The 24,855-nt window shown below is 44.9% G+C and overlaps 1 protein-coding gene across 4 annotated transcripts in view; it reads left to right on the forward strand.

The window, feature by feature from the left end:
• Nucleotides 1-24,855, forward strand: part of FGGY (FGGY carbohydrate kinase domain containing) — a 540,059-nt gene that overhangs the window by 477,443 nt on the left and 37,761 nt on the right. Inside the window, exon 15 of one of the 4 annotated variants that reach the window (XM_075556883.1) lies at nucleotides 2,129-2,415. The exons of the other annotated variants lie outside the window; for them this stretch is intronic. Coding sequence (XP_075412998.1) covers nucleotides 2,129-2,245 — 117 coding nt within the window. The 3' untranslated portion in view covers nucleotides 2,246-2,415. Of the gene's footprint in view, nucleotides 1-2,128; nucleotides 2,416-24,855 lie in introns of those variants that run through there. 4 annotated transcript variants of the gene reach the window in all.

Here is a 24,855-nt window from a genome sequence, read left to right on the forward strand (position 1 = left end):
ATCTGCGTGCCAGCCACTTAGGCTAGCTGATCTCTCTGTCCACAGAGACAATGCGGAACAAGACCCAGCCCTTGCTTTCAGAAGATTTCAGGAAAGAAATACAGTGAAACATACAATTGTGATATAGTGCACCTCATCTCCATTTGGGGTCTCAAGGAAAATGTTCCAAAGTATGTGTGCATGTGTATATTAACTGAGGAGCTGAAATGGGGGAAAGGTTATGCAGAATTTTAGATCTAGAGAACAAACATGAACCTAGAGGAGAATTCAACTGGGTGTCAAATGAAGAAATATAAATAAAGGAATTCATTATTTTATCTGCACACCTACTATCTATAGAGGCAACTCAGAAACTCAGAGGTATTAAGGCAAAAGGCATGTTGTTTATTCACCCTAAGGACTCATTGTTCCCTGTTCTGCTCATCATTTACCTGTAGACAGACAGTGGTGAGTTGAACCATCGTCAGCAATTGCTTGCTAAGTAGATTATTCAGTTACTTAATGGAACACCAGCTTCTGGAAAAGGACATCATGCTTCGTGTGTTAGTCCAGGTAGAAACAAATCCATAGAAACTCATATGTGTATAAGAGAGACTTTTGTAGAAAGGGTAATTGTACATTAAGAAAGCATCCCAACCCAGTCCAGTCCAAACCCATAAGTCTAATATTAGCCCATATGTCTGATACCAATCTAGAAATTCCTCTTCACATGAAACACATGCAATGACGCCAAATGCAGGATGATCACAGGCCAGTGGGTGGAAAGTCTTTGGATCCAGTTATAAGCATCTCAGCGCTGGCAGGGGTCTCCATGTGGCTTCTCCAGTTCCCAGAGCTGGGGTCTGTCAGAGTAGCGCCATGCGTCTTGTCAGCAGAGCATCTCCAAAGGAGTGAACAGAAAAAGAGAGAGTCTCTCCCACCCCCAAGGAGGAAATCTACAGGGGTTCTCAGAATTCTCAGGAGAAGGCATTGCCCACACAGAGGCCTCATTGGCTATGACCTGATTGACAGAGTAGACTCCACCCCTTCCCTCTTAATCCTCTCAAGTCCCAAATTGACACCAGATTGTGTAAATATTTCACTCTGTTGTACCTAGGTTCTGACTATGAGTCAGAATCCACTCCAAGGCATCTAAACCAAGAGCAGTGGGAGATCTAAGCTACAACACCCAGCTTACTCCAGAGATGGCCTTAACTATGGGACTGCACATACCCAGCCCCCTATGCCAGCATTCTTATCTTCCGGAATGAGGATCGGATGGGAACTGTGGGGTGAATGGGTGAATAGAGAAAGAAGTCACAACCGCAATGCTGTGCATAGGAGAGAGCAGCTATGAGTGTGTTCTAGAACCCAGAGACAGGACTAGCTTGGAAAGAGGGACCTGGGCTCTAGTTTCTGCCATTCTGTTTGTAGTGTGGCATCCATCGAGTTACAGTCCTCTAACTTGTAACGTGCAGTGGTGACGGACAGTTTCCAGGGCCCCACTAGTTCCAAAATCCTGTGTTCATTGTAGCTCCACCTGCTGAGGAGCGAGAGGTATATATGTATATGGGCATGAAGCAGATACCTAATGTGTTCTCCCTGGCCATCAGTCTGGTCCCGGGTAGACGCTCCTCCAGATGCAGAGAACCTCTGGGACCTTAGAGTAGCTGTCCGAATCCACCACACCGCTGGATGGATTCTGGTTGTTTTCTATCTGGATGTTTTCTGGTTGTTTGTTACCATATGGCCCGGGATCCCCATTCTTGGGCTGTCCTTCTCTGTCCGTGCCTATAATTCTAAAGTGACTTGAAACCCCCTCTACTCCTGAGGTAGCCTCTTCTTAAATCCACACAAGGAACATCTAATTTGCCAGTGTTCCTCAGCCCCATCCCAGTCTGAAGCCATGCCACAGCCATTGCAAGCCCAACCCCTCCACTAGCAACCCATGTGGCTTTGTTTAGGTTGCTGAGCCTCTCTGTGCCTCAACTTCTTCAGCTGAAAACGTGGACCACATTTGTTTCTCCCCCTGAGGGGATTTGTGCAAAGTAATGAAATAGTCCCCATGAAGCAGCTAAACACAACGAATGTTTGTTATCGCGTGCGCTGGTTCCTCCTGTCACTCTCCATTGCCTTCTTTCCTCAACAGTGTCTGCCAGCCTATCAGGAAAGCACTGAAGCTGCGGAGAGGAGTGGATCACCACCTCTGCCCTCGCACAGTTCAATCCAGTTCCTTCTCTGTGCCAGGCATGTTTGCCTCGCTTAGCTCATGGAGTGCCCACGATAACCTAGTGTGGCACTGGTCGCTCCTTCCAGTTCACACCTGAGAGAACTGTAGAACTGAGAGACATCAAGTGACAGCTCCACTGCCATGCCATCGATAAATGCCCATTGAAATTGGAACACGAGTCTTTTAAGCTCCAAATCCAGTATTCTTCCCCCAACCACCTCACACAGCTACAAGATTATAATGATGCTGTTTTTGAATGGAAAAAAATAATAATAAAAGAACAGCAATGCATGCTGGGAAAGCACTCTCCTTCCAGGGCTTTGACTCCGGGCTTTCAGAAAGGGTGGGCAGGTGAGCCTTATGAACCCAGCTCCAAGCCATCCTCACTTCAGCTCATCTGAAAAGGATCTGCCTTTAAAAGCAAGGAGCCAGAAAAAATAATTCATACTAAAAACAAACTCTGTCATGAGTCATTTGACTTTGCTTTCCCCTGCACACATAGTTTATGTCTTGGGCGAGCTAAGGCTCAAAGAACATCTGATATGTTTTAGGCTAGCCAAGCCATTATTTAAGGAGCTTCACATCCAATATGTACCCATAGGACCCCGTGATTTAAATCAAGCCTTGTGCTTATGAGGCATGACAATTTGTTATTTTTGTTGCCGTTGTGCAGGGTTGTGATTGTGTACATGTTTTATCAAGATGACAAGAATCACTTCGGTCCATGATTCAAAACTTCTCAGGCCATCAACTAGCCCGTGCAGTAACTACTCAGCTGGTGTGCATGGCACAGGGATGTGTGTGTGTGCGTGTGTGCAAGCAAGTCCAGATATGGAGAGGAAAGCGAGAGAACGAGGTGAAAACCACTTCCAGGCAGCCGGTTAGCCATTCCCATCAGCAGAGGAGGGGGTCTTGGCCTGGGGTCAGAGTGTTTCTGAATGCTGGGCGACAATAGATAGCCCTGAGTACAAGGCATTAGCTCTGTCTCTGCACATTGCATTCCTCTGTACATAATCGGAAGATGATAAAAGTCAGCTTACATCATATAAAGTCCAGCTGTTGAAGAATAGACAGGGAAAGGCACGAGCCTCTCTCCTGCTCCAAGAGGTAATCCAGGTTGCACATTTTGGGCATCTTCCTCCAACTTCTGAAGGCATTTTGTTATTCCTGTTAATAATTGCCGTTGAATCAGCTCTGGCTCATGTTCTCTTACACAGAAGGACACCGTGCCCAGCCCTGTGCCATCTCCAGGCCATTGGTGCATTGAGTTCATTATTGTTGTCAATCTGTCTTACTGAGGGTTTTCCTCATTTGTGCTTACCTTCCACTAGACCGAGTCAGCTGTCTTTTTCTAGAGATTGGTTTCTCCCCGAGGCTGTGTCTAAAGTAAGCAAGCCAAAGATTTTCCAGCCTCACTTTGGAGGAGCATGCGGGATTATAGGCTGCATATTATTTTGCCTTTTAACGAGATATTTATAGTAGCGTGCAGCACTATATAAAGAACTGTTCCATGTCTATTATAGAATCGGCATATATAAAAATCATTTAAAGCATAGCTTGTTGATAGATTTTTATATAGTTTCTACAGTTTAATTATGACAAAAAAACATGGTGCAAGGATCACTCTTGTGAGAGTTCGCTTTTTATGTCAACTTGACTGGGCCGGAATCTCCTCTGATAATGATTTAACATGGAATCTTCCGTGACGCGTCCAAACAGTCGTGGGAAGAATAGGGTAGGGCACCACCTGCTTAATGTGGTCACAGTCTTGCTGCAACTGAGGGTGGTTTCCTTTGGGGTATGGCCTATTCTTAATATAGATTGACCCTGCCTGGGGCTAGTTCCCTTCTGCTAGAACTAGCTCCTGTAGGTGGTTCCTCGACCTCCTGTTACTTCGCCTGCTGATCCCAGGAGTTAGCAGCGGACTGCCAACCTCAGATTCATTCAGCTCTGCATTCACCAGCCTGTGGTCTTTCTGCTTCAGCTTCCTGTTCCGAGTTTGTCAGTCTCAGCAGCTAAGGGAGTCAGGAGAAGGCTCCAGCTGACCTATGACCCATGAACTTGAGCTGAACTAGATTTACCTACTGTTACAACTGTGTGAGCCATTTCTTCATATAAATAGCTTTCCATATTCATACACATGCAAGCATCACTGGTTCTATTTCTCTGGAGAACCCAGCCTAACACGACCTTGCTATGTTCCCTTATATGCAATTATGAGATTTTTTTCCTTGGAGAGATACAGGAAAGTAAAATTCCTAGTGGAAGAATTCCCACATCTAACATATTGTGAGTTGTGATCTCAGTGTCCTCCCAGGCTGTCCTGATTTGTATTCCTGTCAATGGTGTCCTTGTGTCTTTGCCAACACTGGCAGTTGTCAGCTCTTTAACATTTTTGTGGATTTGCTGGGCAGAAAATGACTACTCATTGTTCTTTCTCTTCACCTTTCCCCATTACAGGTCACAGTCAACATTGTCTTCATATCCATTGGCTATTTACTTTCTGGTGTATTGATATCCTGCCTTCATTTTTTCCCTTCTAGTGTTTAAGTTGTCTTCGTTGAGTTAGAGGAGTTCTGTATATTACTCTGAATACTAACCTTTGGAATAGCTACATGTATTGAAGACTTTCTACCATAATTACTTATCATCTATCTTTGCTTACCATGCCTTATCCAGAAGGTTTAAGCTTTCATATAACCAGAGCTGTGAACTTTTTCTTTTACGATATGTCAAAGTGGCATAGCAAAGTGTCCCTGTGAATTATTTTTCCTCTTGTAGCTATCTTTCGCAATAATAACATTGCTGATCTTTATGCATGCAAAAGTAACAGAAGAATCCCCAAAGGCACACTGTCTTACCTCAGGGGCACAGCATGCACTCAACCGACTGGGCTGGCATGTAGCCCATCTTGGTACTTGGACTATTAAAGTGATGGGACAATTCTAAAAAGTCTTCTGGACCCGTCACAGGCAGATGGAAGGTGACAGGGAGCTAGCTAAGAGCATGAAACTGGAACTCATGTAGATTGGGGGTTATATCCAGGCTCCTTCCCTTGCCACTTGATATTGTGATATATTTTTACTGCTCTGAGCCTTAGTTTCTTTCTCTGTTAAATAGGACTAAAAACAACTTCAAAGTAGCGCTTGTGACTGTGATGTTTAACACCACCTGTGTGTAAACTGAGTACGAGTATTTGTTTCCTGCATTCCCTGATACAAGGCCTTTTTTCTCCAGCCATTTAAACGGGACTGGTCATTTAAAATTGTTGACTTCCAGCTCTTCTGAGAATGCTGCAGCCTGAAAATGGGGGCAGCGCTTACTGAAGAATCTGAGGCAAGTACTTACAGAGACATCTCAGCACTAAAGGAAGTGAAACACCTACACCGTTGCTCAATGGTGGAAAAATCTCCAGGGTGGCCTTTTGGAAGCCAGAAGCTCAGGCCTGAGAGAGATTGCTCCTATCCACGTGGGTGTAAAGAACCTTATTCCAGAGCTTTTGTAGTTCTTGGACTTTCTGAACCACCTCTCTGTGCTGTGTTATTTCCTCCTGCCTTTAAAGTCATCTGCTTTTCCCACACCTCCACTGAAATCTCTGATCTTGACAGAAGCACCGTCTAGTAGCTGAGAGCCAAGAGCCTCCAGCCAGGATTCCCGGACATACAACCCAGCTTTACCACTCCTTTGTTGTCGGGCCTAGCGCCCTTTTCTTCATTTCACTCTGTCTTGGTTTCCTTAGCTATGAAGTGGGAATAGCAACACCTTCTATTTGTGGTCACATGGCTTAATAATTGTAAAACTTGTGGCAGATAGTTCAGAGCTCGGGGGGCTACCAAGAAATCATACGCAGTGTTTTAATGTCCCCTCCCTTTACAGATGATTAGCTTTGTGTAGCATGTTTTCTCTGAGCTCGGTGCTCTGCTTTGTAAAATGGGTACGGAAGATCGACTTTAGGAGTTTGCTGGGAATGTCAAATGGTATAATGTATGAAAGTGGTTAAAATAAAGTGTGGTTACTGTGGTGATGGCTGTAGAGAAAGACAGAAATGAAAGCACAGGGAATTCTCAAAAGCAAAGATGTTGGCAATTCCAAGAGATAGCTCCGAAGCCAAACATAAACCCCAAACAAACAACATTGATTCAGTCCCAATGCACGGTGACCTACACAGGGGTATGTCCGACTGGGAGTCTTTATGGAAGCAGATGGTGTCAGCTTCCTTTCTTTGTTTGGCTGGTAGGTTTGAAGCCCCTACTTTGTGGTTTGCAGGCCAACACGTTCCCAACAGTGCCAGCCTGGCTCCTGGAGTCACAGCTGGTGTTGCTGGTAAGTGACATCGAGTTCATTTCAGGACACAGCACCCCCAGCACGGTGGAAGGAAACACTGCCGGGTCCTGCACTGGCATTGCAGTTGCTTTGTGTTCGAGCCCATTGTTGTCCATTGTGTCCATTCATCTCACCAAGGGCCTTCCTCTTTTCCACTGTCCCTCTATTTTACCAAGCACACTGTCCTCCTCTAGCAGCTAGTCTCTCCTGACAGCATGTCTAAAGTGCGTGAGACAAAGCCTCAGATCCTTGCCTCTGAGGAGCATTCTTGTTTGTTCTTCTGGGAGTTTGTGGTGCTTCCAAGGCTCTTCGCCAGCAACATCAGTGAAACGTATAGATTCTTCTGTGCTTTTCCTTATGCAGTGTCCAGCTTTCACATTTATATGAGGCACTTGACATTACCATGGCTCAAAATGCCTCAAAGTAACATCCTTGCCTTTCAATACCCCAAAGAGGTCCTGTGAAGCAGATTTGCCCAATGGAGAGCATCTTTTGATCTTTGGACTGCTGCTTCCATGAGAATTGATGTGAATCCAAGCAAGACAAAATCCCTGACAACTTCAGTCTTTTCTGTGTTTATCATGATATTACCTATTGGTTCATTTGAGGGAATTTTTCTCGTTGGAACATTGAGTTGTAATCCATATTAAAGGCTGCAATCCTTGCTCTTCACCTCCAAATGCTTCAGCAAACAAGGTTGTGTCATCTGTCTATCACAGGTTCTTATCAAGCCTCCCTCCAAACCTGAAGCCCCGTTCTTCCTCATATAAACCAGCTTCTCTGATCATCTGCTCAGTGTACAGATGAGAAAGTGTGGTGAGAGGATACAACCTTGACATACACCTTTCCTGACTTTGAGCCATGCCATATTCCTTTGTGCTGTTCACACAACTGCCTCTTGATCCATGTAAAAGTTCAGCCCAAGTATAATGAAGTGTCCTGGAAACCTCATTATTCTCAAGGCTATCCATAGTTGGTTCACTTCGGGTCACCCTGCTGCCATCTGAAATACTAGCAACATAGCTTCCAGCATCCCGGCAGCACCGACGCCACCGCAGCGTAACCACCTTCAGATAAATGGTGGGGAATCAAGCATAAGGGATTACAATTGAGCTTGAGCCTCCACCACTACCAGCCTTATGAGCTTGGGCCTAAACTCTAACATTCAGCATCCTGCTCTGTAAAATTGGATTCATAATGGTAGGCTTGATGTGAAATGCTGAATATTAATAATGATAACACTTATTATGATTAAAAATTTTTTATCTTGCCCATCCATGGGGTCACTCTTGGCTATAGTTAGGGTCCAGTGGAAGGATCAAGGTCAAGACAAGTGGCATAGTAATATGATCAGAGCACCCAGGCCAATGCATTCAGGTGGGTCTAAAGAACAAGATAGGGAAGAAGATCAAATCTGATTAAGGGAAACTGAGGCAGAAGCCTTATTTATAAGGATAGTCACAGAGAGAAAATCCACAGTTAAGACTAAATGCCAGGATTTATCTGCAGCAACTTATCTCATTTTAACTTTGAAAATGAATCTGTTGATAGGCATTATTATTTTCCTTTTTATTTATTTATCTATTTTAACTTTGTATTGTGAATATGCGGGTGTTTATATTTCAGATCATCATTTTTGTATTCAAAAATTTAAACAATATATCTAACCTCCCCGTAGCTTGGCCTCTTGTCCTGTCCCTACCCCTTGCTTCCCCCGCACCCCCTCACTTCTCTCTCTTGTAGAGCAGTCTGTTTTTACCAGAGGTAAGTGAGAGTCGGTAAGGTTAAAGTGACTCATACAGGGTCACACAACTAAGAACTGGAGGAACTGGGATTTGAGCCCAGGTCTGTCTGATTGGAAATCCCTAATGCTGTGCTAATGATACATATTCAGTCTCTGTTTGGAATGACTCAGAGGCCAGGGTGGAGGGGGAGGGGAAGGAAGAGATGAGTATGATTCACTTTGCAACTCGAGGCCACAAAAACAGGGGCAATGGGCCTGAGGCTGACAGGCTTCGTGTAAAAATCTGGAAATTTTGCCTTGAAAGAAAAGAGCGTATTTTCGGCTGAGATCATTTTCAGCTGCGCCCTGTGTACAGAGCCTAAACCAAAACACTGCCAGAAATAGTAGCCCACAGAATCCTCATCACAGCAGCCCACTGTGCTCCTTCTGTTTGGAGACCAATGTTCAAAGCTCACCCCACACGAAAACTGGTGAATCTCTTACTGTGCACGGAGTCTAGTCACAGCCCATCTAAATGAGATGTTTTGGATTTGAACGGAGATACAAGAGCTATCAAATGATCAGCTATGGTCTCCTTGCCCAAGGAGACATGGCTTCTCAAAGCCTCTTCTCTGAAGAGCCCAATGCTAGTTGAAAGGATGTGCTCTAGCTTGTTGCCGAATCCATTTCAAGATGGTTCTCCTTTCTCTAGCTAATAGAAGCGAAAAGGGCACTAAACGGGGAAGGGAGTCATTAAAAGGGCGCCTTGAAAAGATTTGGTTCTTGAGCTGGAAGAGGCTTTCCCATGGTGCTGTAGAGAAACCTGAGACTGGAATTCATCTATCAGTCCAAAATATGGCTAATTCTACCCTCTTCTGCATATCGAGTACATTAATTTGAAAGTCTATTAGTCTCTCTAAAGAGCAGTACTGGAATGTGTTAGCAATGTGATGGAAGTCATGCTTGTCTTTGCTATTCGCTCCCTTCCTCTCTACACTCATTTCCCCTCCAGTACAGCATTTCTTCGGCCTCTCAAAACCGACCAGTGGCGTGTGCTCAGTGCTTGGCCTTGGAGCGGCACATCCTCAGGGTTCCAGGGGCGGTGCTGGTCACACATCCCCGTTTATTTTTCCTACTGCAGCAATGCTGACTGTTAAACAATGGAAAAGATCCTAGGCCAGAAGTATGAGCGGCTCAGCCCCCATAGGTGTATTTCCTTAGATAAGCCATTGTCGACCCTAACATTCAATGGTGTGGACAATAACCAGTTTATGGATCACATGAGAAGAATGGATTCCCCAAACTTCACTGTGCTCCTGTACAGTGGACCAAGAAGCAGTTATTCAAACAGCATAAGGGTAGCCTACATGGTTTCCATTCAGGAAAAGTGCCTGTCAGGGTCATATCCTTTCCATATTTATTCAATGTATATGCTGAACAAATAAGCTGAGAAGATGGACTATGTGAAGAAGAAGGCTGCATCAGGATTGGAGAAAAGCTTTTTCACAACCTGCAAGATGCAGATGACACAACCTTGTTTACTGTACGTGGTCAAGAACGATAGCCTTGGAGATGAATTACAACTCAATGCAATGAAAACCAAAATTCTCACAAGGAACTTGTATACAACATCATGATAAATGGAGGAAAACATTGTCAAGGATTTGGCTTTGCTTGGATCCACAATCATTGTTCGTGGAAGCAACAGTCCAGAAATGAAATGACATACTGATAATGCTTTCTAAGCTGTGATGAACCACCGATATGTGATGGACAATAAGGGAACCATTTAGTCAATCAGTCGAGCCAACATACAGTGACTCCCCACAATCCAGTGCTATCTGGGAGTCATTCAATTACTTATAGAATTGATTTAAAAGTAAGAAGATTGAAGACATTTTGAAGATTGAAGAGATCAGTTAGCCAGTAGTTCTCAAATGTCATTGAAGGGTCATTGCAAGCAAGACTGGCTCCATAATTGTCAGGACCCAGTGCAACATGAAAACATGGTTCCCTGGGAGTCTCCTTTATGATCCATCATGGTACACTGGGTTAAGTGTTAGGTTGCTAATGCAAGATCAGTGGTTCAAACCAATTAGCCACTCCTCAGAAGAAAGATGGTCTATCTGCTCCCATAAAGATTGACAGCCTCAAAGGACATTTACAGAGGCCTAAATATAGGCATGTATATATATGGAACAGAAGTATGTACTCATACCTATATGTTAAGAATTAAGGTTGCAGTAGGACATTAGACCTAAACTCAAATATTCCCTTAACACAAGCACACTTTGTTCTAACAATCCGGCATTCTGTGATGCTCACCTTCCTGACACTATCGCTGAAGACATAATGGGTGCATAAGCAAATATGGTGAAGAAAACTGATGGTGCCCGGTATCAAAAGATATAGCATCTGGGGTCTTAAAGGCTTGAAGATAAACAGGCCATGTAGCTCAGAAGCAACAAAGCCCACATGGAAGCAGCACACCAGCCTGTGTGATCATGAGGTGTCGATGGGATCAGGTATCAGGCATCTAAGACCCAGAATAAAACCATACCCAAGTTGAATTGAGGGGGACATGGAGTAGGGACCTAATGCCCATCTGTAGACAATTGGACATCTCCTTACAGAGGGGTCACAGGGAAGAGATGAGACAGGGTGCAGTACAGCACCAATGAAACACACAACTTTCCTCTAGTTCTTTGGTGCTTCCTTCACCCCACTAATGTGACCTCAGTTCTACCTTACAAATTGGATTAGACTAGAGCAAGCACACTGCTACAGATAAGAGCCCAAAACACAGGGACTCCAGGATAGATAAGTCCTCAGGGCCAAAAATGAGAGTAGAGATACCAGGAGGATTATGGGAGAGTATGGGAGACAGGGAGAATTGATCACAAGGATCAATCTAGAATCCCTCCCAGGGGCACAAATAACAGAAAAGTGGGTTGAGGGATGACAGAGGACAATGTAATATATGGAAATAATAATCTATAACTTATCAAGGGTTAGTGAGGGAGAGTGGGCGGGGGAGGGAGGGGAAAGCAATGGGTAATTGAAATCAGGGGCTCGAGTGGGTAGAGAATGCTTTGAAAATGATGATGGTGGCATATGTGTAAATGTGCTTGACACACTAGATCAGGGGTCCTCAAACTTTTTAAACAGGGAGCCAGTTCACTGTCCCTCAGACCCATTGGAGGGCCGGATTATACTTTAAAAAAAACCAACAAAAATCTGTGAACAAATTCCTATGCACACTGCACATATCTTATTTTGAAGTGAAAAAAACACCCGGCAGGCCAGATAAATGTCCTCGAACGGGCCGGATGTGGCCCATAGGCCGTAGTTAGAGGACCCTGCAATAGATGAATGTGTGCATTGTAATGAGATGTAAGGGCCCCCAGTAAAAGTATTTAAAAAAATAAAATAAGCCATTACAACCCCTGTGGATATTTATAAAATACACATTCATTTATGTAAGTGTTGAATTGTTAATGCAAGCTCCGTGGTTCAAACGTATTAGCCACTATGTTTTACCATATATATTAGGCATATAGATATGTAACATACATTTGCTATTCAGTTGATTCTGATTCATGGGAATCAAATGTGTGTCCAAGTAAAACTATGCTCCCTGGAGTTTTCAAGGACGAATTTTTCAGAAATAAATTACCAGAACTTTTTTCGAGGTACCCTCTAGGTTAGTGGTTCTCAACCTGTAGGTCATGACCCCTTTGGGGGTCGAATGGGCCCTTTCACAGGGGTCTCCCGATTCATAAACATAGCAAAATTACAGTTAAGCAGCAAAGAAAATAATGTTATGGTTGGGGTCACCACCACATGAGGAACTGTATGAAAGGGTCGCAGTACCAGGAAGGTTGAGAACCACTGCCCTAGGTGGACCCCCACTGCCAAGGGTTTGGTTAAGAGCCACGTGCTTTAATTGTTTGCACTGTCTACGGACTCCCCATTAAAGGCCTCTATGGTCACACTAATTAAAGATCCTGAATCTTTCTGAGGAAATAAATTGTTTTCCTTGGCAGGTGGTCAATTGAAGGGTTGTCTTTCTTGCCAGCGGCATGGGTTAGTGTCAGCCTGCAGCCTGTAGGATCTACTCTAAATTCTGAGCTCCTAAGATACAAATGGTGGGTGTGTCTATGTTGCTTCCAGTCCAGTGGCTCCCACCATTGTATTGTCTAGTGGGAGCACCAAGTTGAAGGTCAAGACAGTTTCTATCCTTTGATGAGGGAGCATGCATCAACACAATGGCCCACTGAACTCTGGGAATAAACAGACATGTGGTGCCTTGTAATGATTGTAGCCTAAGTGGTTTTACTCCTGCAGATGCGGAATTAACCATGAAACACACAGCTGATTACTGTTACATCCACATGCAAAAACAAGTACGTGTCTTCTCAGCTGCAGAATCCGTTTTCCCTGGAACAGACTGTTTTTAGACTGGATTTCAGGGTGAGTGGACAGAAGGAGGTGGGGGGGGGGGCGTTGGGGGCGAGGAGAAAGAGAGAGAAAGAAAGAGAGAGAATTAAGTAATAAATCAGATTAGTGGAGAGTTTCCAAATGTACAAAGTCTGCCCCATTTAATGTGGATTTTAAAAATTATTACTATTCTATGTTTTTGGCACATGGAAAGAAAGCTTTGTGGGTGCCTGCTTCAGGTTCTCAGGTAGAACACCCTCCTGCCCCCAATCCCTGGCCCAAGGAGAAAGAGTGGCATCAATCTCACTCTCAAGGCCTTTAGACAAAGGCGCCCTTGGGGCCAGCTTGAGAGTTAGCAGGGCATCCTGCTGACATTTCTGGATGCCCTTTGTTTCCCCCTTTCAAGAAAAGCCCTTTCTTTCCTTTCCTTCTCACATAACAGCTTGGATTCTTGTACCCCCCTTTCCCCCCCTCCCCCCCCTCCGAGAAATGCATTTGAACTTGCTGGGTTTGTTAAGAGTCAGGGCATGAAGCATTTTTCCATGGTAGAGAAGTTCTGGCATTCCACAGCAGAACTAATGTGGGATTTGGGAAGCCTGCCCTATTTGTGCAGTTAATTAGGGCTCCCAGAAGGCGGCTGCTCCATCGCTGTCCTAGGAGACCGACGCTGCGGCCAAGGAAGGCCGGGACTGCGTGAGCCTCCCAGGAGGGGGGTTAACGTGGCTCCTGCACCTGTTCTCCACCGACTGGGACTGGAATTCAAAGGACACAGAAACGGGGCTTTCCCACCATGCTGGTTTGGATCCCCAGCCTCACTGAATCATTTGATGTGTGGCCAGTGTTTGAGCCAAGCCCCCAAACACTTGGTGATAGGGGACCAGAGCAAAGTTCCCCTTGAGTTCGATGGAATGAGGTTCCAACACGAATGGAGATGGTGAGAAAAACTGTCCTGGGGAAACAACGGACTTCACTGTCAGATGAGCCTGTGCTCTGACTGTCAGAGTTACGGATCGTGGGCCTTTAGAAAAAGTGTCTGTCAACTTTCCTTTTTGTCTACGGAAAAGGGCACACTAACACCTATTTCTGGTGCCCCCCTCCCTCCCCCCACACACACTCTTTAACAGCAGTTACTATGTAGGGGGCACTGTCCTGAGCCTCAGACACATGAGCTTTTTGATGGTCTTTGCTCTCATAGCTTGCACATTTGTCCTTGTTAACTGCCATCAAGAGTCCCCACTCAGCCACACATTGCTCTTATTGCCGCCGACTTGATGCCGACTCATAGAGGCGCCTGCTCTGGGTTTCCAACACCGTAACTCCTTTTGAAGCAGCTGATGGGTTCGAACTGGCAGCTGTGTGGACTGCATCGCCCAGTGTAACTACTCCACTACTAGGGCGCCATAGCTACATATAGGGCTTGGAATCTATTGCCCTGGGCCAAATCTTGCCCATCTCCTGTTTTTCCTAAATAAAGTTAATTGGAACACAGCCACACTCATTTACTTATGTATTGTCTGTGGCCGTTTGTGAACTACAAGTGCTGAGTTGAGTAGTTATGACAGACTCCATATGGCCCACAAAACTGAAACGATCCACTATCTGGCTTGTTACGGAAAAAGTTTGCCAAGTCCTGCTTCCCATTATCTTCACTTAAAGATGAAGAAAATAGGCCAAAGTCATTTTAAACAACTTATCTGAGATCACAAGGAGTCCTGGTAGCCTAGTGGTTTACTCACTGAGTTACTAACTACAAGATCAGCAGTTCAAACCCACCGGCCTCTCAGAAGGATAAAGAGGAAGCTTTCTATTCCCTGTGGAAACCTACAGGGACAGTCCTTCCCTGCCCTGTAGTGTTGATCTTAACCAAACCGATTTTGGTGTCTGAGATCACAAGAAGTCCTTGAGGTGTTCTACCGAGCCCCAGAGCCTCAGTTCTGTGTTCAACTCTGCGCTATAAGGTCACTGTGATTGGTTTTGAGGTTTGTTGAGCTTTGATTTTGATATCTGAGGTCACTCACCTGGTACCTGGCAGGACTAGGATTTGAATACAATAGCCTGACTTCAGGACCATCCTATTTATAGGCTGCCTATATATAATATGGATACAAAATGTGCCTAACACAGTGCCTGGCACAGAGGAGATGCTTGCCAGTCTGTTGCATTCACCATCCTTTGTATCCCTCAGGGCACTCCTTTTCCCTCTGCCTCCTTTGCCAGGTTCCTATCAGCTCCAGGCACCTTTTCTTTCTCTTCTTCCAGATTATATTTTTAATTGAGTATCATATCCGTTCTTTCAATCCATCAAACAACTCACTTGACTTCATTTTACAGATGAAGAAATCACCCCTGACCTGTGCCATCCCTGAACTCTGCTTCGGTTCCCACTAAAGAAACATTTCCTAGGTCTTTTTGAACATTTTTTTAATGCTTAAAATGAACATTATATTTATATATATATATATATATATCTCGTGGGTACTCTAGGAGGATGTAAGGGCCTTGGTGGTGAATTGAGTAGCTCACTGAACTGCTGATCACAAGGCCACCAGCAACTCCCCAAGAGAAAGACGAAGCATTCAATTCCTATTAAGATGTTCACTCTTGGAAACCTAGGGGAGGCTCTGTTCTGCCCTATGGGATTGTTATAAGCTGGAATCAACAGAATGACAGGTTTACAATCTACTTGGGGAGAGAAACCAAAAGATTTGAACAACAACCAGTACAGACGGTAAGTAGTGTGCATGCAAAGAGCTGGGACATAAGAATAGACAGGAGAGACCACGCGAGGTTTCCTGGACACAGTCAGATGTGGGCCCAATGAGAGTCAAGAAAGAGCCCCAGAGGAACCGTCCAGAAATGGAAGGGGGAGTTCTCAGGGGAACAGGCCACCAGGCTGGGGAGTTGTGCAGAGGGGCGGGCATAGGAGATCAGAATGAGTCCACAGGGCAGGCACTGTCTGTTCGGACACGGAAGGCCAGAAAGCTGTGTTTGCGTCTTAGAATAACAGCAGGGCTGATTACGATAATACCGGACGGGGTGCCTGGTTGCTGGCCTACGCCCTTTGAGTGCATCCTCTCCTGTAATGCTCCCAACTCATCTGTGATACGGGTTTTCTTTGTTTCTTAAGCTTAATTTTTTTTAATTGTTAAAAACGTTAAAAATTCCTGTAATTTTACTGTTCTGGGTTTCATGGAAGTATCATTGATGGTTGTGGTGGAGTAGTTAAGATCCTAGCCTGGGGCACCCATAGGTGCGGAGTAGAAGTGGTCCATAGATTTGGGGTTGTTTGTTTTACTCTTTATTGTGAATTGGTGAAGGTTTCAATATTCAAATCATCAATTTCACATTCACCAATGCATAGTTTGTCACCTCGTCCATTACAATCCCATCAATGTACCAGCACTTCGCCCACTTCCCCCCTATGGTTCCTCCTCCTGCCCTAACCCTCTGTGCTTTCTCCTTGGGTAAATGCTGCCGGGTCAGTTGTACATGGTTGACCACTCTACCACATTGGTGAGTTCGGTTCTAGGATTCCATCACTCTCAATTTCTCGGGATTCCATCACTCTCAATCTGAGCAGTCAGCCTGCTGTCTTTCATGATTTTGAGTTTTGTTCCACCTTCTGTCCCCACTCCATTAAGGAGAGGCAGGTGGCAGTGGGAATGGGGCCTCCGGGTTGTGGAGACTGACACTGGCCTCATCCATTAGTCCAGCGGACTGACTGTTTGCATGTACTTGCAAAACTTCCACCACGCACTCTTCGTTTCTCCTGCTGGGGAGAAAACATTAGCTGCACCGTAGATGACTGCCCATGAGTTTTAAAGATTTTAAAGACCCCAGTCACTACTCACCAATTTAAGATGTAGACCATTGTCTTTGTGAACGACATCATGTCAATTGACCTTCTTGTCCCTTGAGGCCCCAGACCCAGGGACTCATTCCTCCAGGTATTTGCTTATATCTAAGAAGTTTTCATAACTTTGTCCCCTATACATCCCACAAAATTCATCAGTTTTGTTGTAGCTTACAAATGAGAAATTTGAGGCTCAGAGAATTGCATGGAAAAGTTATGGGGAAAAGTAAAAAACTCCACAATGCTTTAACAGTTCAGGGCATTTCTAATGTTACCTTTCTTTTGTGGAGATATGTATTTATGGTTAGGATTTTCTATTGTACCCACACAATAGAATCCTAGCTGGAGAGCTGTTCCTTCTTGTTGCTCATGTGCTGTGCTGGAGAACACCATGCTTTCTTGCTTGAGATCACATGGATCCACCTCCAACCACAAGCAATGGGAACTATGGAATGCTCTTGAACAGGTTATGTCCACATGAAAAAAACTACGCTGCTGATAAAGTCAGTCTAATTGGGAACTGGAAAAGACAGGAGGTAGGGATTCATTTTAAGGCAGAATGTGGCTCTGAGGCAATCTTGAGAGGAGCAGCTAGAGAATGGATTTGAGATGACTGGAAAGGGCCCAGAAGCCCCGTGCTATACAGATGAGCGACCTGGGTATGAAATCAGGGAGACATGACAAGCACCGCCGAGATCTTTCCACACAGACAGCCATGGCTGCTGGACATAGGATTGGAAGTCTGGAAATGTACATTCAAGTCCTGTTTCCATTGCCAAAAAAATACTATGTAAAGATAATGAGGATAAAGGTGGGGGAGGGGATTTGTTTGCCGGGTGCTCCGCTACATGAGTTATACAGCATCTCATGGTATTTTCCCACCAGTTCCGGAAGTGATACTGATAAAAGCAAAAGCAAAATCAAACTCACTACCATCAAGTTGATACCAACTCATAGTGGCCCCCTCAAGACAGGGTAAAACTGCCCCTGTGGGCTTCCAAGACTGTAACTCTTGATGGGAGTAGCAAGCTTCGTCTTTTTTCCATCGAGGAGCTGGTGGTTTCAAACTGCTGACCTGGTGGTTAGCAGCGAACGCCTAATCCACTATACCACCAAAGCTCCAATAAGAACGATGGCCCTCCCTTTCTACATTGCCCTCTAATTATCATACACATACACACTTAGTCTTCATAAAAACCCATGAGAGAAGTGTGATTACAATCCCCGTTGCATATAGATGAGGAGATTGAAGCACACAGAGCTTAAGGAACATGACTGTGGGCACACAGCTGGTCAGTAGAGAAACTGAGCATTTGGCCCCTGAATCCACGGGTGTTCAACACTGTGCAGGCTGCCTCGCAGAAGAACACAAAGTAGGTATTATAAGCCCAGTATTATAGAGGACCAGAAGGTGCCAACGGATAAGGAACTTGGCTCAAGGTCAAACTCCTAAACTAATTGTCCTGCTGGCATTGGAGCCCGGGGTCTTTCTGAATTCTGAGCTTCGCCCTCTTTCCACCAAATCACACTGCCTTTTTGTCTGTGAAAGCATTTTACAACCCTTTATAACTGTACCCAACCCCGTCATTAAAACACATCATTATTATGGATTTGAGATTTCTGATTCTCTAAGAAAGAGAAGGGGGTAGATGGTCAGGTTCAAATATGGTAGTGGTAAAAGGCTTGCACACTAGACTGTGTGTGAGCTCCTTCAAATCAGAAGCCAACAAGTTCCTTACTTGTGTACCCTGCATTTCCTGCAGGGCCCGGCATGTGGCGTAACTGGGTTGCTCTCAATTACTGTTGGTTGAACATAACTTGTTCCAGATAGACACAGCAGAGTGGCTTGTGACCTCAGAGATACATGCCCATTTTCTAGCTACTCTCTGCCAACTCTGAGGTGCTGACATGATGATGGTATCATCCTGAGCACGTCTTCAGCCATTCTCTAAGGTGCGTTTACTCAGGCAGAGTACTCTAGATTTAAACTTTTCTCAATCCTACACCTTTACCTGTATATTGACATTTACACATCTGCTCCCCAGGTTCAAGGCTCATCCATTATAAAGCCTGAAGAGCCTGGATTTGATTTGTCACTGCCCCCCCTACCACAAATCTCTCCCCCCCCGCCCCCCGCCCCACTCCCAACCCCATGATCCTCACCTTCTGACCTGGTAACAATGCTCACCTGCACCTGTAGGACTGGTGCCCAGTCCCATTCTCTGACTCCCTGGCTTTTACCCCTGAGGCAGTTTTATCTAATCTATGTAAAGTGACAGCTTCGTCAGCCCATGTGTAAAGCATCCCCATTAGATGTTGCTGGCTCCACAGGACAGGACTAGACAGCTTTGCTGGCCACTTCTCTATTGGCCCCACCTGTTCCTGGCAGCATTGAGTCCAACTGAATGAGGCTTTTCTGGGAACAGCAAGAAGACCTTTTCACCCATCTGAGTCCTTAACAAAAAATGCCAACAGAGCCTTAAATTATAAAACAAATAAAAGGAAAGCATTCTTTTAATCACTCCTGGATCAGAGGATATAAATTCAAATCCCAATTCTGACACAAGCTGCACCATCTGAGCAACTTTCTTGAACTCTCTCAATGTTGGTTCCTCTATGGTAATGTGGAGCAACTGTCTTACTAGGTAGTTGTCATAACTCAATGACATGATGTATGTGGAATACATATTACAGTATCTGATACATGACACCTGCTCAATAAATAATATTTAACATCAGCATTATATTATGCACCATAGATAGTATCATTCACACTGAGACTATACTAGCTTCTCAATAAATGTTTGGTAAATAAATAATTGTCAAGTTTTTAAAGTTCTAAAATTCAGATAGTTACTTAACAATAAGCATTTATTGAATGGCTATTAAACAGTTACTATAAGTCAGAATTGATTTAAAAGCAGAGAGATTGGTTTGAGATTTGTTATGTGCTAGATCCATATGGGATGCATCTAGAGAAACAAAACTAGTGACATTTGTATAAGGATGCACACAGAGATTTCTCTCAAGGAAGTGGCTCATGTGGTTGTAGAGGCTGACAAATTCCAAATCTGTGGGTCAGATGTCAGGTTGGAGGCTTCTCCTGCTGCACGTAATTGCAAGAACTGACAAACCCAAGGTCAGATATCAGGCTGCCAGCTGTGGAGGTGGAAGCTAATGAACCCCAAGTCAGCAGGTCAGTTGGCAGATTGCTGATGGTTCATATAACTAAGGTTATAACCCCAAACCAGAGCCAAACCCCGTGCCGTTTAGTGGATTCTGACTTCTAGCACCCCTATAGTACATAGTAGAACTGCTCCATAGGGCTTTTGAGACTGTACATCTTTATGGAAATATATAGCTTTGCTTTCTTCCTCAGGATGGATGATGGATTTGAACTGCTGACACTGTCATCAGCAGCCCAATGCTTAGCCATAGCACCATCGTGGTTCTTTTTCAGTATTGGCTACAGATGGGAACAAATGCATGTTCCTCCTTTACATAAGGTCAGACATTGCTCTGTCTCTTTAGGGACATTATTTTATCTAATTTTGATAAAGGCCTTGCAGGCAAATATTACCATTTCACTGATTGAATATCCTGAAACTTCCGGTGGTAATTCACCAAGGACATGACCAATGAGTATGGCACCAGATACTTTGATTTTAAGTCCCCAGTGTTGAAAATTTTATCATCTTGCTCTCTGACTCTTGTAATAGAACGTCTTTTTCACGTAACTCTTCCGCTAAAGAGAAGTTCACAGGAATGTTGCTTTGACTTCATCCCCCTTGGTAGGGACACATCCTTTTTAGAGGTTAGTGTTCTTTGTCAATCAGAGATGTTGCAATCATTCAGGATCTATTTTCTCGCTGGGGTTGGAGAGTGAAATGAAGATGGAAAAGGAGAAGGAGACAAGTTAGGCGCTGATACTGGACTGTCCCTGAGCGTACGATGCAAGCTGTTTTGTGTTTTAAACAAGTCCCAGTCCTGAGCTTGCTTTTTGGATTCAGTCCTGATGCCTCTAGCCATTGAAGGCCAAGTATTTCAAGAGAAAAAAAGAGTTCTTCAGTTAGTTGAGATTTGATTCTGTTTCTACTTTGGTGGTTTAAAACTAATTACACACTAGGGGTTGTGCCTACATGTCCAAAATGAAATGAGAGCTTGAGCCAATTACTTTAATAATGAAGAGAGGAAAATCCACTTTTCTTTCCATTATCTAAAGATTTCAGGCATATGTAAGGTTTGTTGGGTTTTTTCCTTTTTCATATTGAATTATATGAAAAATTGGACTCAAGCCTCCATTTCACTTTGCCTGTCTAGAAACAGCCTCCAATTCTGTTTCAAAAGGAAAATGCCATGTCTGAAGACTGCTTCCGCAGGACATGTGGCTGAGAGTGGATGGTGTATTATGAAGATGACTCTGAAAAAGAAAGAACTAGAAAAAAAAAAAGAAAGAAAGAACTAGAATGCCCTGAAAAGCTTCCCAGGTGAAAAAGTTCCACTCATCTCATGACTTCATTTATTTGGTCCGTCTAGTGGCATAGCCGTTACATGTAAAGCTTCCACCGGCAAGGTCAGCAGTTCAAAGCCACCAGGTATCTGTAGTAGAAGGAAGAGGCTTGCTACTCCCATCAAGAGTTAGTCTTGGAAATCCAGGGGGGCAGTTCTGCCCTATCCTAGAGGGTCACTATGAGTCTGAATCCACTCAATGGCAGTGAGTGTGAGGGTTTTATTTTTCATGGCCTACAAGTCTTGCCAGGGCAAGTGAACACCCCTCTCTGACTTTATCTGCTGTTCTTCTCCATCTTGCCCAGGCTGTTCCAGCTGCAATGATTTCTTGGCTGTCTTTGCATATTCTAGGCCTGCTCCATCTTCAAGGCTTTTACTGTTGCAATCCTCTGCAAGGATGCCTCTCCCCACTCTGATAGTTCCCTGGTTCTCCTCCACCTCCATTTCCTTTAGTTGTCTGCTCAGATAGCATTTTACCAAAGCGATGACATTCTTGGCTGTACCTGTTCCAGGACTCTATCAAGCAGTCTCTATCCATCTTACCATACTTGACCTCTTTCTCCCTACTGTTTATCTCCACCCGTGGTGCAGTGATTTCCTTAATAGGGCTTTTCTAGTCATAAGCTTTGTAACTCCCATGGAGGGGGGTGGGGCAAGCAGGTTGGGTCTATTCTTCCTGATGGATAATGTCATTCAGTTGTGAGTGATTGTTAACAAGGTTAATTTTGATTGAAAAAACTTAGCGCTCTAATGGGGTGGGGGGGGGGTTGATCAATTTGACCATCCTGCTGAGTAGAAAATGAGCTGTGTCAGAAGAACAAAGAATCTCATTACCATCAAGAAAGAAGGCACAGGAGTGGATCATGTCTCTTAACCCCAAGATCCCTAGGTTGACCCTCCTCAATCTGTAAGAGAGAGACTTGTGACACCAGAGGAGCAGCAGAGAAGGGACACAGAAATGGCAACTGTAGACTCCAGGGCACACATAGAGCCGGGGCACAAGATACAGCAGGACACCTTTGTTTTGGAGGCTCACTTTAGAAATGGGTGCTTCCAAACGTGTAGAAACGGAGGCTTTGGGTGGAGGAGGATGCCCTTTGGGTGTTTATCAGTTGCACTAAAGGAACTTTGGAATGTGTCTGAGCAGGGCAGAAGCCGCAAGGCCAAGTGACTGAGCCCGAGACGTATTTGGGGGGATGGTTGTGAAGCAGTCTTGACCAAAGAACTGTACAATGAGCATTGCTGATCCTGAAATGTACCCTGGAAACGTCCTTAATAAGCCCCCACAACTATTAGTATGCTCTGAGCTCTGTGTGGCTATCGCAGATGATCAATATGCAGCAGAGCAGTGGAGAGTCCCACGGGAAGGTTTGGCTGGTCTCATAATTAGTAAAGGAGATCGGGGAATGAAGGCATGTCTGACCTTCAACTCATAAGAGGAAGCCTTAGATGGATGTCAATTTGATACTCCTTCCCCCTTGTGGCATGGTGGGTTATGCTTTAGCTGGTAACCACAAGGTCTGCAACTAGAAACTACCTGCTGATCTGTGGGGTAAAGACATGGCTTCTACACCTGTAAGGAGTTATAGTCTCAGACACCTACAAGGGGCGCTCTACCCCATCCTGTCAGTGCTGCTGTGAGTCAGAATCGAATTGCTGGCTGTGACTTGGAGTTTTCCCTCTTGTGAGGGCAGAAGGGTCAGACACTGTCTCCACACCATTCCTAGACCACCGAGCATAATGTATGTGTATATACCTATGTGCATATTTTACTAAACTTCATTTTTCTCATTAAAATGCAGTTAAGAGTTGGGGATGAAGATCACAGAGCTAAAGTGTCATTCTCATCACATGATACATGCTGTCGACAGGACTTATCATTGTTGATGTCCTTGACCTTGATGGCCTGGGTGAAGTAGTGTTTTCCAGGTTTCTCACAATATAATATAAACTAAATATTATGTAACTATATATTATGTAGCACTTAAATTGCCTTCTGCTCCATTTCCAATGTCTCACCACACTTTACCAATTGAAATCAGCACACCCTGCCCATACTTACGGAGTAGAAAGTTATGATTCACCTTGAGAGAAGAATAGCTACATAATCTGATTGGGACTCTTCTGCATACGAATCAGCTGGTGGATTCACATGACTGGCCTTTGGTTAGTAGTCAGGCTGCTTTAACCATTGTGCTAGCAGGGCTTCTCACTTTAAATTCACTGTCCGACAGACGAGTCTAAAATTACTGCCATATACAATTCTGGTTTTGCTGCTTTCTTTCTCTATGAATTGGGTGTTTCATTGTCATTTAGCATGCCTTGAAATGTTTCAACATGGCCATGATGTTACAGAAACTGAAGGAAATAGTCATTTAGTGTCAAATATCTTGTTAAAAATCAGGCTGTGTTTAATGTCATTTGCGCTGTGGGCCAGAGGCTTTCCATTTTGTCAGAGTCCTTGCTTTTGTCTTAGGGCTTCCCGGTGACCTCCCCATCAGCTAGAGATCTGCATCTCACAGCTTTCAGCTTAACCCAGGACTGTTCCTATGCCACCCCACTCCAAGTGGCAGTATGCCCAACAACAATTCTCTCATAGCCCCCGTAAGGCTCAATGACTTCCAGTTTGCTGCTTCCTGTAGGTATGGGAATAAGGGTGCCCAAGATCAGTTTGTGGCAGAGCTAAAATTAAAATGCTTCTCTCATGCTTGTTTATAATGCATTTTCTGTTTATCCTACTAGGATGCAAACATCATGAAGGCAGGTTCGGTGTCTGTTTCACTTAATCATATAGTCTCAATAGCTAGGAGATTGATACAGAGTAGATGCTCAATAAATATCTGATAAGTTAATTTGATGTTATCTGCGGCTCTAGTCTCCCATGGGAACGTGGGGAGGAAGACAGTCTTCCTGCTGGGTTTCTCAGTGGAGATGGGGGAAAAGGCACCTTCAGTCTCAGGTGTACTCAGCGGCCGTGCGATTCACAGAGGTGGCCTCCCCTGGCCTCACGAGCAGCCCGCGTCCCTGAGCGATGGAGCCCGGGGAAGGATGGGGTGGCCTTTGGCACCAAGCTCTTTGCCAGTGCCAACATAACCTCCGCACCTTGGTGCAGCAGTGGCCATGACCGCAAGGAACCTCGATGCTCACCAGAGAGAGGAAGAGAAAGAGGCTCCTTTGAACACGCGGGAAAGAATGAAGCTGAGATGAGAGAATTGGCTACACAAGATTGAGGCTGTCAAGCTGGAGGGGACGAAGTGCTTAGACTAGAGGAACAGCAGCAGAGGGCCACCGAGGTGGTGGGAGATCTGCGCCCACTGCCGGAGGCCCTACCCACTCTGGCAGAGCTAGTGAGCCCCAGTGGCCAGAGGCAGCACCTTGGTCAGAAAGCAGGCCCAGTTGTGTGGTTCAAGACCAACTCCTTCTCCACAGACCAAGCGCCAGCTGAGCTGGACCCAGAGAGGAAAGCATGGAAGCATGGTGGAGGAGCGAGAGGTGGGAAGGGTCCCTGCACTTTTGGATCTCATCAGACTCTAGATACTTTCACCTGAGCCTTCCACCACCACCCCAACCCCCCACCCACCCCCATCACTCTGGGCCAGGCAGGCAGATGTCGGGAGTGCCTGGCCCATCCGTGGCAAGCAGGAGTGCACTCAGGTTGGTGAAGTGGCCATGATGGTTAGGGCTTAGACCAACTAGTTTCCTGGGTAGGGGCAGTCACACAGCCCAACCGATCGATGTCTGTGCAGCTTGATGACACCTCCTTGGCTCCAGAAGCCTGTGGTATAAGGAGGAGACTCG

This window comes from Tenrec ecaudatus, chromosome 1 (assembly GCF_050624435.1).
Source record: "Tenrec ecaudatus isolate mTenEca1 chromosome 1, mTenEca1.hap1, whole genome shotgun sequence".
NCBI classification, from domain to species: domain Eukaryota; kingdom Metazoa; phylum Chordata; class Mammalia; order Afrosoricida; family Tenrecidae; genus Tenrec; species Tenrec ecaudatus.